Source organism: Balaenoptera physalus, assembly GCF_965194825.1.
Source record: "Balaenoptera physalus genome assembly, chromosome: 7".
NCBI lineage: Eukaryota > Metazoa > Chordata > Mammalia > Artiodactyla > Balaenopteridae > Balaenoptera > Balaenoptera physalus.
The window spans coordinates 8558511-8573009 of NC_138886.1; the positions used below are offsets into that span (position 1 = coordinate 8558511).

The 14499-nt window shown below is 58.2% G+C and overlaps 1 protein-coding gene across 27 annotated transcripts in view; it reads right to left on the bottom strand.

Annotated features, from left to right (window-relative positions):
- The window catches only part of RALGPS1 (Ral GEF with PH domain and SH3 binding motif 1), a 296025-nt gene that overhangs the window by 12731 nt on the left and 268795 nt on the right, over window positions 1–14499 (bottom strand). For 20 of the 27 annotated variants that reach the window (XM_082470080.1, XM_082470079.1, XM_082470087.1 and 17 more), the window contains 3 exons: window positions 14102–14259; window positions 11827–11878; window positions 1181–1264 (listed from right to left, as the gene is read on the bottom strand). In XM_082470080.1, the coding sequence (XP_082326206.1) occupies window positions 1181–1264; window positions 11827–11878; window positions 14102–14259 (294 nt within the window). Of the gene's footprint in view, window positions 1–1180; window positions 1265–7037; window positions 9379–11826; window positions 11879–14101; window positions 14260–14499 lie in introns of those variants that run through there. The other 7 variants (XM_082470081.1, XM_082470073.1, XM_082470090.1 and 4 more) reach the window with 3 other exon arrangements.

The following is a 14499-nucleotide window of genomic DNA, read 5'->3' on the forward strand; positions in this document are numbered from 1 at the left end:
CTGAGAACTTGCACCTCCCTCGTCTTTCTGAGTGCTGAGCGGTTCTAGGCTTGGTGCCCACGTTCCCTGTAACCCAGGCCCCTAGCAGCACCCGTACCCTATCCTGGCTTCCTCTCCGCCTGGGGAGCTTGGGGCCTGCGCAGCACCTCCTCCTTCCTGTGTTGGCAGGAGCAGCGAGGAAGTGGGAGTGGAGGGGATGGAGTAAGAAGGGGGGCAGCGGTCCCAAACCCCCATGCCCTGCACATTTGCAGCAGGGCTCCTCTCTCCCCCTCTGCCATGGGGATTCGGGCGCCACCTACAGGTGAAGAGTCCAAGTGCAGCACAGCCCAGGCCGCTCTCCTAAGCACCAGCTTCGGCCCCCTGGATAGGCACCTCCCGTAGACACCTCCCTCAACCCTGCATGAAAGCCAAGCAGCGCTCCCTCCGCATCCCAACGGAAGGCATCACCATCCACTGGCTGAAGGAGCCAGAAACCTGGGGGTTCTCTCCTCTCATCAGTTCACCCCCGAAACCTCATCAATCCCAAGGACTCATTGATCCCATGCCCTAAATATGCCCATCTCAGCCACCCCACTCCCCCCACCTTAAGCGAGCACTTGATCATCCTTTGAACGACTGTCCAATACTCTCACCTGACCTCCCTGTGTCCACTCTTGCCTTCCTCCCATGCGCCCTGCACACCGTGGCCAGCATGACCTGGTCCTGCTGATACACTCCCCCCACCCCCAGGCAACCCCTCCAGTGCCTCTGAGACCACCATCCTCTCCCCCTGCTGGACGTGGCTCTGGCCCACCTCTCTGGCCTCACCTGCCACCCTCTCCCCCTCTCATTTCTTACAACGTGGACTTTCCTTCACTCCCCAAATCACCCAGCTCTTCCTGCCTCACGGCCCCACGGGCCGTCCCTTGGGCTGCAGGTACTCTTCTTACCCCTACACCTCCCTTCACTTTATTTGGCTGATTCCTATCACTCTTTCAGTCTTTTCTCCAGGGAGGCCTCCTCTCTGGACCATCGGCACCCGTGATTTTCTGTTCCGTTTCTGCTCTCCTGAAGCAACAGCCCTACAGGCTGAGGCAGAGGCTGAGTCCGTCTCGTCGGCAGCATCAAGCACAGTGCTTGGCACTCAGCAAGCACCAGAGAGCTACTTGTCGAATAAATGATCACATGAATAAATGAATACCTGTAGACGCAGCTCCGGGTTCTGGGAGAATTCCGAACTGGAACCCGCCAGTTGGGCCCCAGCGTGGCATAGAGACGTCCCCTGCTTCAGAGGAAAAGGGTTGAGTTTTAGCAACAGCCTGGAAAGACCAGCTACTCCTGAAGGAGGCGAGGGCATCGCAGACTATGTGGTCACTAGCTCAGGAAGCCTCAGCCCCAACTCTTCCCCCAGCCTCCTCAGTCACACTGCAAGCACATCTGGGGCACAGCTGGAGCTGCTAGGTTAGTGAACACAACACCCCTGGAGCCTCCATCAGGGCGAGTCCCCAAGTCTCCAGGTGTTTCCTTAACCTTTTAACTGAATGTTCACCTTTCTTCCAGTGTCAAGGGGATGACTAAAATCCAGGCACACCCTTTATCCCAATGTGAGGTTGAGAGAAAATGCTGTGTAGCCCAAATATTCCATGGTCAATCCAATTAAAGGCACACAGACACAGAATTGTGGGCCGTCTTGCATGTTGGCCCAGGGTGGGGATGGGGTGGGGCATGTGTAGCATCATTATTCACCCGGGCACTACTGAATTCCTCCGTTTGCTACGTCTTCTCCATCGGACAGTCTCTTTGCTGGCCCCAGATGGTTCCCTGCAAACCTGCTCTGTGACCTGCTGCAGCGTCCAAGAATTGGTGCTCCAGGACCTCTCCGTGGGCTGCCCATCAGGCCGCTCTCTCACCTGTAGTTCCCCAGCAGTGAGCCTTTCCAGGGGAAGATGTAGCTTCCAGGGTAGGTGGGGATCTTAACCTATTTGGGGGAAGGCTTCTGTCTTCCTCTCCTCTCTTTATCCTTTTCCTCTCTTGGCAGAATGACTTCCTTTGTCTACTTGATCCTCCACCTTCTCCTCACCCCTGCAGCATGGTCTCTCCCTGGGCTATAGCTTCCCATTGGCCAAACAATGATGCAACCCAATTTATAAAGCCAGACAAGGTCCAGACGTACTTTTCAAGTGTCCCCTCTGTTGTCCACTGCCAGTCCCAGGTTGCCACATGTTCCCCTGTGGCACTGGACACCTGTGGGGTGGTGTGGGGTCATCTTCATTCACTGCAGCAGGTGCATCACGCCATCACCGAGCTCAGGTTCCTCCGAGAGGGGGCTGCGTTGCTCTCTGCCCCTCCATCCTCCACTCAAGAAGGAACTGTTCCTGATGACCATCTTGGGTTTGCTGTCCAGAAGCCCAAGTTCAGGGCTGGTGGGAGTCTGACAGTCCTCCAGGTAGACTGCCCTGGGACCCTGTCCTTTTCGTCCATCAGCCACTCCTCTTTAGGTGACAAAGAGCTGCAGCATGTGCTTGGTCCCCCAAGTCCTCGAAGGTAATGGGTCTCAGCCCATTCCCCACCCAACCCTCGTGACAGATGATGGTCACAGGCCCACCCCACCCGCACCACGAGCCGTGGCTCAGAGGTCCCAGCACACTCAACTCCCAGCCTACCTACAGGCCAGACTGCCTCCTCCCTCTCTTCACGGCTGGGCATGACACCACGGCACGTCACAGCCCCGTGCTTGAGCAGGCTGTGCAGAGCACCAACAGGCTCCCTCCAGGGACACCCCCTCCCCAGCTGTAACCGGGGATCGCTTATGAGTCAGGGCAGGGTCTGACGGTGAACATCTCTGTGCCCGGAGAATGTCTCCTCGTTTGATCTGGATTCCCGCTCTGAGCTGCCGTCTGTTTGGAGTTGGAGATGGAGCCTCCCTTGGCAGAGCTGGATCCTCCGGTCCCTTCTTCTCCACCTTTCTTCTCATGAGTCTTTGTTCCTGGTACCCCAGGAAAATGTGTGATGACAGTGGACTGTTCCACAGATGGGGCGATATTGTTGGTGCTGCTACCGGCTCTCCATCATTCTCTCCGCTTCTTTGAGACACTCCATGGCTGCACACTTAACAGATGTTTGGCAGGACTGACGTTTGTTGACGGAGAGCTTTAAGTCAGCATCTTCCAACCAGTCTAGGCTTTTGAGCAGTCTTTCCTCACGCTCTTCCTAAAGGAGTGAGGTGCTCCCAAGGGCAGTGGACAGCTGGGGGGAGTGCAGGGACGCCGGGGGTCACTGGGGCGGCTCATGGGAGAGTCACTAGTTAATGACCGCTCCTATGTGTCAGGCCATTGATTATCTCACGGGAGCTTTGTTTCAGCACCATCATCTTCCCCAGAATGGGGAACTGAGGCTCAGTGATGTGAAGACACTTAACCGAGGCATGAGCCAAGTAAGTCAGGATTTGAACCCACAGTTTTCAGGGTGGGAGAGAGGTTGAGTTGTCGCATGGGGAGGAGTCCGCCATGGGGACAGGGTCCTTGTGTGCAGCCAGCACCATGTGGGCGGCTTCCTGGCATTCTGCTCTCAGAGGCACCCCTACTCAACAGGTTTCTGCTGCAGCTCACACTGGACGGGCTTTGTCAGTGTCTGTGAGGCTGGATGGCCACAGATTTGTAGACCCTGGATCTCCTGGGGTGGGGCCACCTCCCAGGTCCCTGGTCCCTTGACTCCCCCGATGAAGTCTTCTCCTGGTGTTTCTGGCTGCCTGGCATTTAAGAGCAGCTGTCATTTATCGCCCGCTTATCAGGAGGTGGCTAAGTGCTTTCACACACGGTTCCTCCCAGCTCTGTGAGGAGCGCTGTTCTCACCCTGTCTTAGAAGAGGACACTGGGGCTCAAGGAGGTGAAGCCACACATTGGCCTGTCATTAGGGATGGAGACACAAGTGCTCACATAGGGAGCAAGTCTTTTCCATGTGAGCCAAGGGCCTGCATCAGTCAAGCTGCTCCAGGTGGGGGAGGGCAGAGCCTGCTCCGCCTGGAGCCTGGGGAGCGACCCTGGCTTTGAAGTGCAGTGTAATGGTGACTCTTCCCCAAGGCCAGCTTTTAGGAGACTATAGGCAGGGTGGGGGCCAGCCTTCCCTCCCCAGGCAAGCACTGCGGGGCTGGAGGAGGGCTGTGACAGGTGGGGCGGCTCCGGCTGGGCCCAGGCAGGCTAGCATCAGCACGGAGGAGCCAGGATCTTCAGCCACTGGAACCACTTCCAGTGCTTTGAGAAGATTTGTTACTTGAATGTTCACGGCCAGAAAATGGAAAATGAGTGGGCAGTGGCATCTGGTGAACTCCAGAAATAAAGGGATTTCTCCAACCGATGGAGGCTCCCAACTCCAGAACCACAGACACCTTTCCCAGCAACATACTGGGAACAAGTGGCTGAACAGAATGTATCCCAGGAAGGCCATTCTACTGTTCCCTCTCAGGGATAGATCTCGAGGAGGAGTGGGGGAAGAGAGCTGCAGTAGGCCACTCTCCTCGTGGGAAGTCTGGTCTCGGGAAGCTGTGGGCTGGCAACCAAGTAGAACACTTCAGTCCCAAAGGGTGTTCAAGAAGAAGAAGAAGAAGGAGAAGATGATGATGATGAAGATGAACATGATGGGGATGATAAGGATGATGATGATGGGGATAGGATGGTGATGATGAGGATGAGGATGGTATGAGGATGCTCAAATGATGGGATGATGGTGATGACGGGGAGGATGGGTACCAGGCAACGTGCTAAGCAGTACTCGTTCACTATCCTATTTAATCACACAATACTGTGGGGCAGGCACTATTCTTATCCCCACGTTATAGACAAGGAGTCTGAGGCTTAGAGAGGTGGAGTAACTTGCCCAAGTCACAACATAGGGAAGAGGAAGATGGTTGGTGCCGTTAAGGTGGAAGCAGCCAGGGTCGTGCTTAGGCCAACAGCATCATGAGAATTCAGACTGGCTGAGGCAGGTCTGAAAGGCATCTTCTCCTCAGTAGTTTTCTATGTACACATTAGGTGGTAGGTATCTTGGGGGTTAAATTTCATAAAGCCCTGAGTCTCTGTTGCTGGTCCAGGAGAGGGGAGCAAGGAGAAGCCTTGGATAATAATTACATTGAGGCCTCAGTAATCTTGCCTTAGCTGAAGTACCAGCCCCCCCACCATTCTTCTATCTCAAGTGCACAGAGCCCCTGGCAGGAGTGCACCTGTGGAAGGGTTCAAGTGATGCTGTTCATCAACAGTGTCCACCTGTACCAGCAAACCCTTGCTGGGAAGCCGTCCCATTGGACCAGGTTTTGGGCCTTGCCGCTACCTAATGACTTACCCTCACCTGCAGGCAGGAAGCTGCCACCCTAAGTTCTGCTGGGCCTAGGATGTCCCTTCCTGCAGTACTTGTTAAAGGACTTTTGCTGCCTGGGAATCACATTTTTCTCTGGGTAGCGTCCCTGATCCACTGAGTGGGTCCCTAGGAGCCATATCTGCACTGCATGCTTAGCTGAGGGGACAGAACCACCCCTGATCCAAGCCAGGTCAATCAGGTTTTCTCTGTTGGCAATTGGGAACCAGATCTGAGAGGCTGATGGTCAGGCTCTGTGGCTCGGTGAAGCTATAACATGTAAACTTGGGAGCTATGAGGCATCAAGCTTCCCCAGTGTGAGCTGAGAGGTCTAGAAATCTGGGCTGCAGAAGGAGAGGAGAGCATAGCAGATATGCATAGAGAAGGGTCAACACCAGATGGAAGGAGGGTCCTGTCCACCTTCTAGGACCTGACTCTGAGGGGTTGTAGGTGCTGGACAGAGAGGTTGTGGGCAGAGATTTCTCAGCTACCTGTGAAGCTGCAGCAGCTAGCGGGCAGGGCCCAGCCCTTGTCTGTCAGGGCCCAAGGACAGGGTCAAGCAAAAGGCCAGGGACTGTTGCCCGCTCTTCTCTCCCAGAGGGGCCTGAGCTCCTGGGTGGAGCCTTACTCGCCAGACGTCAGTGTCTGATGCTGACAACAGGGCAAGAGATGGCATCTCTGGGGGGAAACCAAAATCAGAAGCTTGGCACATCGCCCAACTGGGTGGCCACCCAAGGCAGAGCAGCAGAATGGAGCAGCGGGATGGACCCGGGGAACCAGACTGAGGGGTGGGCAGGGGAGGGCCACCAGCCTGGGGGGTTCCTGGGCCTCAGCCACAGGGGACGGGGGTGGGGCAGTGAGGCCCTCTGTGAGAGTCACCCTGAGAACAGCCACCCTCATGGCTGCACTTCAGCTGAAGTGGACCCCTTGCCTCCAGGATCGCCCCCAGAACTTCGCCTCCCTCTCCTAACATGCTGCAGAGTTTGGGGCCCAAGAGGCACCCTTGAACCCTGGCAATCCCAAGGCATCTACCAGAGTCCTCTGACCTTCTCCAGGAGGAAAAGGAGTGTTTTAAAGACTCTGACTTGGGGGTAGCAGGCCTGGGGCTCTGCTGCCATGACTCCACTTTCCTGGGGTCTCCCTAAGGATGCTAGAAGATTTCATAGGCTAAAGACAGCACAGTGCGGAAACTGCGTCACCCAACCTCCTCTACACCCCAGAGCACCTACGGGCCACCTGTCTACAGCACTCTCTTAAAGGGGCCTTCCCCGCAGTTCAGAGTCACCCTGGAGGCCAGCAGGGCTGGCGGACACTTGCCTGTACTGTAGCCCATCCACTGAACTGCCATGTGGGAAATTTTCTCTTCGTCCCACCCAGCCTTAGACTCCGGGATCTCCTGCTTGCTGGCGGGAGGTTCCTACTGAACGAAATTCATACACATCCCAAAGTAAGTTCCGCGACAGGAGCAACTGCACCTCTGTGTCCAGTATTTCCTGCGAGCATCCTCCCTGTAGAGCTGGGGAACCTGAGGCTCGGAGAGCTTGAGAGACATGCCCAAGGTCCCTGAGAGAGTAAGCAGCCCTGACCTCAGCCCTGCCCACCCCCACCCCCCAACGCTGCTGACAATGTCCAGAAGTCACGATGACCTCTCTCTGCAGAGGCGCACTCAGAACTTCAGAGACCAGGGCTCATCACGGAGCCCACCCCTCCTGCAGAGACTCAGGGACACACAGCACCCCTGGGCCACCTCTCCTCCCCTCCTGCGACACGACTCAGGCCTCGCAGCCTCCTCAGGTCCCAGGACCCCCCTTGAGGGCCCACTGGGGTCCTCTTCACCCAATGTCCTCGGCTTTTGCTGAACCATTGCCTCTACCAGAAGCCACCCCTGAACCCACAGTGTGACGCGGGTCCCCCTGTTGGGCTTTCCCGTCGCGTCCTCTTCATGACCCCCCGTGCACCTGGCATCGTGGATTGAATCTCTGTCTCCCACCTCGGTCGCAAGCTGTGACCGGCCCCCTGATGCAGCTCCCCCTCCCCAGGAAGGAGGATGAACAGCTCTGCTTCTGAGGGGGCTGGCGCACGTTCCTCTCCCGCTCCCTTTCCCTCTCCCACCAGAGGGGCTTCCTCCAAGGACCCCTCGGCCTCCTAGTCTCTCCGCCACCCATATTTTGGCCTGTCTGTCATGTGAGAAGGCCCTTCTGCGCAGCCTGGCAACGTCAGACTAGAGGAGAAGGATGGCTGAGTATTTCGTAATGAACTTTGTGACGTGCTTTCATATTTCACCCCTTAAAAAGTGACCAGTAAACATTCCTGATTACACCCTCTTTTAGAAAGTTAAATGTTATTTTTTTCCTGGGTGAAAAAGAAACATTAACCCATTGTAGAAAATTTGGAGAATACAGAAAAAGAAAATAAAGAAAGTCTCTCAATAACTCTACAAGCAGAGACAACCAAGAGGAATGATATTATGTACCTTCATACATACACACACGTGTTCTTCCCCATCACCCACTTCGCTCTCTGTAAAAACCTCATTTAAAATGTTTAACTCCTAGGCTGAGATTCTTGTTCTCACTTTAGTGCCAACGCAGGCATAAAGAAGCAGCCATTACCCCTTACCGACAGGCCGACTAACTCTCCCCGCCCCCCGTTCCATTTCTGAGGAGGCTGAGGTTTGCTTGAGGCCAGCCTGGTGCAGCGTCCACAGTTCCTAATTCCGATTCATCAAGGATGCATTGAAAATGCCTTTCCGGGGCCACCTCCCTGCCTCCTTGGGAAAGTAGATGTGACACAGGGCTCTCCTGCCTTTGTCCCACTCCCAGGACACAGGTGAGAAAACATCAGGTCAGGGACGTGAGGGGCGTCCCACCCTTGCCCCCTCCCCAGAGACTCCGGCCTCTGGCTCCCCAGGGCCCTGACCCAGGACCACCACTCTGTCCTCATTCTGGGCCCTGAAGATAGGGAGGGTCTCTGGGGGCCGCCTGGGGGCTGAGAACTGACCAGCACTGCCCAGGGTCTGGCTGCCTCAGGGCTCCCGTCGCTTCCCGTCCCTCCTCAGCCCACGGGCCCTGTGACCTGCTGAGGCCGAGCTGGATGAGGGACAGGAGGGTGACAGCAGCGGCAGAAGGCCCCCTCGGCTCCTCGAACCCTCCACGGTCCCAGCAGGAACAGTGGCTAGGTGCGGCCACTCCCCCAGAGAGCAGCCGGGCGGGTCCCGGGACTCTGGGGGCTCCAAAGCAGATGCCCTTTAAGGCTGGCCACTTCAGGAAGCACTGGGCACAGCCTGAGCCCTGGCTGCCACCCAAGGACACCTGGGGGCCACAGGGCTGAAGTGTCCAGGGGTGTGAATCAGGGAAGGCAAACTTGCAAGATGGGCCACACGATCCCACCCTTGGCCAGACAACGAGAACCATCCTACCCGCCTGTTCACAGCAGCATAAAGGCTGCCTATGATGTGCCCTGAGACCAACAGAGGGGTGTGTGCCGGCGGCTGGGTCACTGGCCTGGGCCTCCCGGCCCTGCATGCTGGTATCTGGCTCCATGTCTCTTCCTGGCCAAGGCCAAGCTTGTCACCAGGGCTGGGGGGCTGGTGGGCTAGTCAGTTGAAGGTTGTGGGCTGTAAGCTTCAGGGCTGTGGGGCAAGGTGCTGCCCCCCTCTCCCAGCCTGGCCTCTGGGAACTGACACAGACAGGACCTCTTCCTCTGGCGGGGCTGGCCCAGCCCTCTCCTGCACCCTTGTCTCTTGTGCTGATGCCACCCTCCGCCCATGCACGTGTAAAGATGCAAGGAGAGCGGGTTCTTACAGCGTCTGCTGGGAACAGCGGGCGGGGGGTCCGGGAGGGGAGGCTCCTTGGGGGCAGCTGCTGGTCTCTGGGGCCAGAAAGAGTGAGGCCCGGCTCCCGGGAAAGAGGGAATCTGCTCCCCTTCAGTTAGCAGGAGCAACGTGGCATGGGGGAGGCCAGGGTGGAGGGAGGTCCTGTGGGTCTGGGCTCTGGGTGGGCAGAGGTTAGGAATACGGAGGCCCAGGCAGCAACAGGAACTGTGGTCACTGAACTGTGAGAGAAACGAGCAACGTTTTACAAAGATGTCAAAGCGTGTGAGATAAATCCCCTCCAAGTCTCCCGTGGGGTCTTCAGGAAAGTCTAGAACGCTCACATGCTTTTGAGGGAGTGGATTCTTTCCGGGGGACATGAGAAGAGGCCAGTGTGGGATGGAAATGGAGGCTGGAGCCTGGGCCACGGGAGCTGGAGGCCGAGGGGCAGCTGGCGTCTGAACCGTCAGGACCGCCTTGGGTCTCGGAAGGCGCCAGAGGGGACATCCTAGCCCCGCCGGCATCTTCCAAAGCAGGTGGTCTCCTGCTCCCCTCCGCAAGAAGGGGCCAGACCGGGAGCTGGGTCCCGAGGAGGTGAGGGACAGGCCATTCTCCTGGAGGCAGGGCTGGGCACCTGCACAGGCCAGCTGTCTGTGAGACCAGCGCTTGCCAGAAAGCCCACCCAGAGTCCTGTGAGAGACATTCCGATGGAGAGTGGGTCTAATGCTAAATCCTACGTGAAAGAGACAGACGAGAAATGCTGCAGTGTTTGGTATTCCCCGAGTGGAGCACAGTTCCGTCTCCCTGAGCGGGAATTCTCTCACCACCTTCCTTCCTGGCAGCTCTGACCTCAGTCGTGGGTGCTTAGTAGGAACTGTATCTGCCGCCCTCAGTGACTGGCAAGGTGTCTGGCGGGGAGCAACTGCTTAATACACAGCTTTGAGTGAATGAGTGAAGAGTGAATGAAGGAATGAATGAGTGAACACAAGGAATGGACGAGTGAAAGAAGGAATGAATGAGCCATGAGCAGGTCCAGGTGTGGACACTATTCAGGATCAATGTCCTCTCGTTGGCCCGTGGTTGGGGAGGTGCTGGATTGCCCTAAGCCCCCTTCCTCAGGGCTGCCCCAGGAGTCCCCTGACCGCTGCTGAGAAAAGTCAAACTTCCGCTCGTCAGATCCGGAGTCTACCCGGTGCCTGTCTGGCTCTCACCCCTCCCTGGGGTGGGCAGGGAGAGGGCAGCGGGGCCCGTTTGCCTGTGCTCCCCATATCAGAGCAAACATCCCTCCAGGAGGCCAGCGGCGGGACAGAGGGAGGAGCTCCGAGGGCTCAGGGAGTCGTCCCTCCCCCTCTTCAGCCCCCCACCTAGGGTTTCACGAGGACAGATGGACCGGCTGACCGACGTGGGGCCAGTCCCTGCAGTGTCACAGCGGCACTGGACGAGGCATGGTGGTGATGAGGTGGGCCCCATGATCGGGCGAGGTGGACGTGGGTCGGCTCTGCCTGCCAGGGGCGGGTGAGGCAGGACCGCCATGTCACCTCTCTGCGCCTTGCTGTCCACAGGCATGAAACGGGGACATTTTACAAGTAACCACCGCGTAGCTAGGTCTGAGGATGGGGAGAGACCAGGACAGTGCCTGGTACACAGGGAGGGCTCAACAAAGATCACTTATCCCCACATGATAGCACTCTGCCCTGTGGGGACTGGCCAGATTCACCCCTTCTCTGGCCATTTATGACTGTGGAGGCTGAGGAGACAGGAGGCTTCAGCACCAGAGGAGTAGTGTGTGTATACGTGTGAGAGGCGCGTGTAGGCCTGCATTGCGAATGTGCACCCAAATCTGTGTGAGCGTACGTGAGTGTGCGTGTGTGGGTGTGTACATACACACGTACGCAGAGGGTGTAGCGTGTGTGTGTGTCCCTGTGAGTGTGTGTGTGCCTGTCTGTGCACACAGGCCACTGTGCACACAGGCTAGTGGAGGGGCTACTCTGAGGGACGGTGCAGACCTGCCTCTGCGTCACTGGGTCCCCCTGCCTCCCCTCAGAACTTAAGTCGCCACGATGCCCTTCACCTTCGGCGGCGCCTAGGCTGTGGGAGCTCCCCGTGCACAGAGTCTCTGTCTTCCCAGAGCCCACCAGGTGCCTGGCACAGAGGAAGCGTCAGCAATGGAGTAGGAGCACGGGGTGAATTCCCGGGGCAGATGGGCTGGCTGCAGGGAGCCCAACCCCGGGCCAGGGTCCCCTTCTTTCACCAGTGCCCAGCACGGTAGGTGTCGGCCCAAAGGCCCGAGGCCACGGGGGTGCAGCGCTCTCAGACCCCACCAGGCGGAGCTACAAGCCCGTCTCCAGACGAGGCCCGTTCTCAGGCTTCTGGTTTCCAGAACCCTCATTTCAGACCAAATCTGCACCCAGGTCTCCTCGGGCGCTGGCCTCAGACTCCCGGGCCAGCTTTGGACCAGGTGATACGCGGGGCTCCCCGAGCAGGGGCTGGGACGCCCGCCCCATGCCCATCCTGCCCAGCGGCCTTCCCGCCTCGGCAGCCCTGCCCGTGGGCTGCGCACGCTGACCTGCGGGAGCCACAGGGCGGCCTCACCAGGCTGGGCCGCCGGTGAGGTCGGTGGGGCTGGTCTCCAGCTCCCCGGGCCCTGAGCGACTCCCCTGGGAAGGAGGCCGAGCGGAGGCCACACTCACCTTGCCAGCCCTGAAGACGTCTCTTCACTAAACTCTGAGCTCTCACTACTGCCTGCAAGAGGAACACAGATCGATGAGTGCGGCGGCCTCGCAGAAGAGGGGCCACCCGGAGCGGCCCGTTCTCCTGGGTCACCGGGCCCAGGCCCCGAGCTGCACAGACATGCCGGAGGAACAGCTTCCTGACCCTGTGGCTGTCAGCGTGGCTCGGCTTCTGCTTTGCTGCTTCTGTTTCTGACTCTTGGCCCATCCCGTCCCACTGTTCCCTGCCCCTGAGGGTGGGTCCTCCACTCCCTTCCCTGCCCCTGAGGGCTGCAGCTGCCTGCCCACCAGTCCTCTGGGGTCTGGGCCCTTAGGCCTCTGTCTTGGCCTGGCCTGGCTTCACCACCGCCTCCCTTCTGGCCCAAGTAAAACCAGTGTCAAACAGGCCTCACCTGGTGAAGACAGGGGCCAAACGAGCACACTTCTTCCTCCAAAGGTCAGGGCTCGACTAGACGCTGGTCAGGGAGCAGCTGCCTAGCAGAGGCCCCGACGGAGCGGCCCTTCAGATCCTGGGCAGTGTGCACACAGCGGGGCCCAGCCCTCCCCCAGGCCTGCCCCTGTGGCTGACTTGGACTCTCCAAGGCCCAGCTTCAGCCACGAGGACAGCAGAGAGATTTTCTCGGAGGGGCCTGGGTTCCACACTCTTTGCCTGGGCTGCCTGCTGACACCACAGGCGGGCAGTGGGAGGGGGAGAAGGAGGAGATCTCAGGTCCCTTGGGAGTTACAGGAGGGAGGGGACCAGTTCAGCTCCAAACAGGGCACGTGCACATACGGCAACGTGCTCCCAGCCTTTCAGCTCCAAACGGAAAAACATCTGAGTTTCCCGAGTAGAGGAGCCGAGAAACAAACTGCCTGGTGATCTCCCGCCTGGATACTGGACAGCATTGCGTCTGACTCGGTTTTCTGTCTCAGGAATAGAAAGGCCTGGGCTCAGGCACAGCTCAGAAAGTTTCCTGGATGTAAAACAGCTGTTCTGCTGCCCAGCTGAATGCTCTTGGGCCAGCATTTCCCAGACTGGTTCCTCAGAACCCCATCCCAGAGGACTCTCCAAGGAAGATGGTCCCGGCCCAGATAATGAGGGAACCTGCAGACTCCGCTGCCTTCTGGGAGACCCACAGAGCCCATAAGCACGTTAAAGTCTCTGGGAAGAGACCTGCCTATGTGGTTATCCCAGCCTTTCCCCAACTCACAGACCCTGAATTTTTTCCCCAAGGCATACCCATGAACCGCAGGCTACACAGTCCTAAGCTGGTATAAACCCCTGACCGGGTCCAAGTGGGATGACCTCCTTCCTGGACAGAAGGCAGACATGGACCTTGCTTGTCACAGACTTTCCAGCAGGTAGGAGACAGCTGCCCCCTGCAGTGGCACTGCCTCAGAGACTGGCCTCATTTCACGAGGATGTGGGATGTGAGATTCCTGCCCGATTGTCCTGTCTGCACCATCCTCTTCCTTTCCATGCCCAGGGGCCCTCCACCCTACAGGCCTCCGACTAACCTGCTGCCAGCCCCGGGAAGGCTCCCTGTTAAGGGAAGTAGACAGACACACAGACTACAGAAGCATGGGCACACTGAAAGGACACGGCCGGCGGAGAGTATGCTTGTCTGACAGCAGAAATGACCTGGGTGACCTGGTCAGGTGACCTGGACACTGCAGCGGGACAGACCTGTGACTAGAGCTCAACGCCATCCTTAGCTCTGACCCCTCCCCTCCTGGCCCCAGCAGCTCAGTTTCTGTCCTTCCACTGACATAAGCACCATTTCTGGCTGAAGTTCAGACATGTGCTTTCATCCCAGAAGATCAGTTTTTTATCCTCCCTCACTCTGGCTTCTCAGTGTGAAGACAGGGGCACAGTGAGCGCCCGGTGGCCGCCCCGCTGCCGTCCCTGGGCAGCACCTCCTCCTCTGCCCTCCGTGCAGGGGCTGTGGCTCCCCAGGGACGGAGCCCCGCGGGGGCAGCAACCAGGCTTTGGCAGTTGCTGGCCAAGGATGGCGGGTCTCAGGTACTTGTCCAGCCTGCCTGCCACTCTCAGGGCCACCAGCAGGATGAGGACAAACCCAGGGCATTTCGTGAAGCCTCGGAGGCCGGGAAGCAAAGGCCTCCCTAGCTCTGGTGACGCCTGTGGGGAGCCCCCTCTGCAGGGGGTGAGGGGCCAGTGGGCACTGCACGGTGACAGAGACAGACACACGCCGGGCTGTGGCCCACCCGCTGTGGTGTGCAGGCCGGAGACGCTTACCGAGGGCGAGTCCATTGGTGACGGCAGAGGAGGAGGCGAGGGCGAGGCCCCTGCGGGGGCTGCGCGACTCCAGGACGCTGTCGTCCAGCAGGTGCCTCGCTTTCTCCGATGGGAATGTCGCACTTTTACTCTCAACTACACTCAACTGACACATCATACTGGAAAATGGAAAGGAAGAAAGAGGCAAAGATCCTTATCTAGGGAGTGACAGTGGTTACACCTGCCCTGGCGTCCTGAGCAGACGGCGCAGCTGCAGGAGAAAGACCTCCACCCAGAACCGTGGTCTAAGTCCAGGCTCTGCCCTATCTCCCCGTGTGACCTTGGGCAAGTCACATCCTTCTTCTGAGCCTCAGTATCTCCATCTGTCAAATGGGGACTTACGATACTTGCCCTGCCTG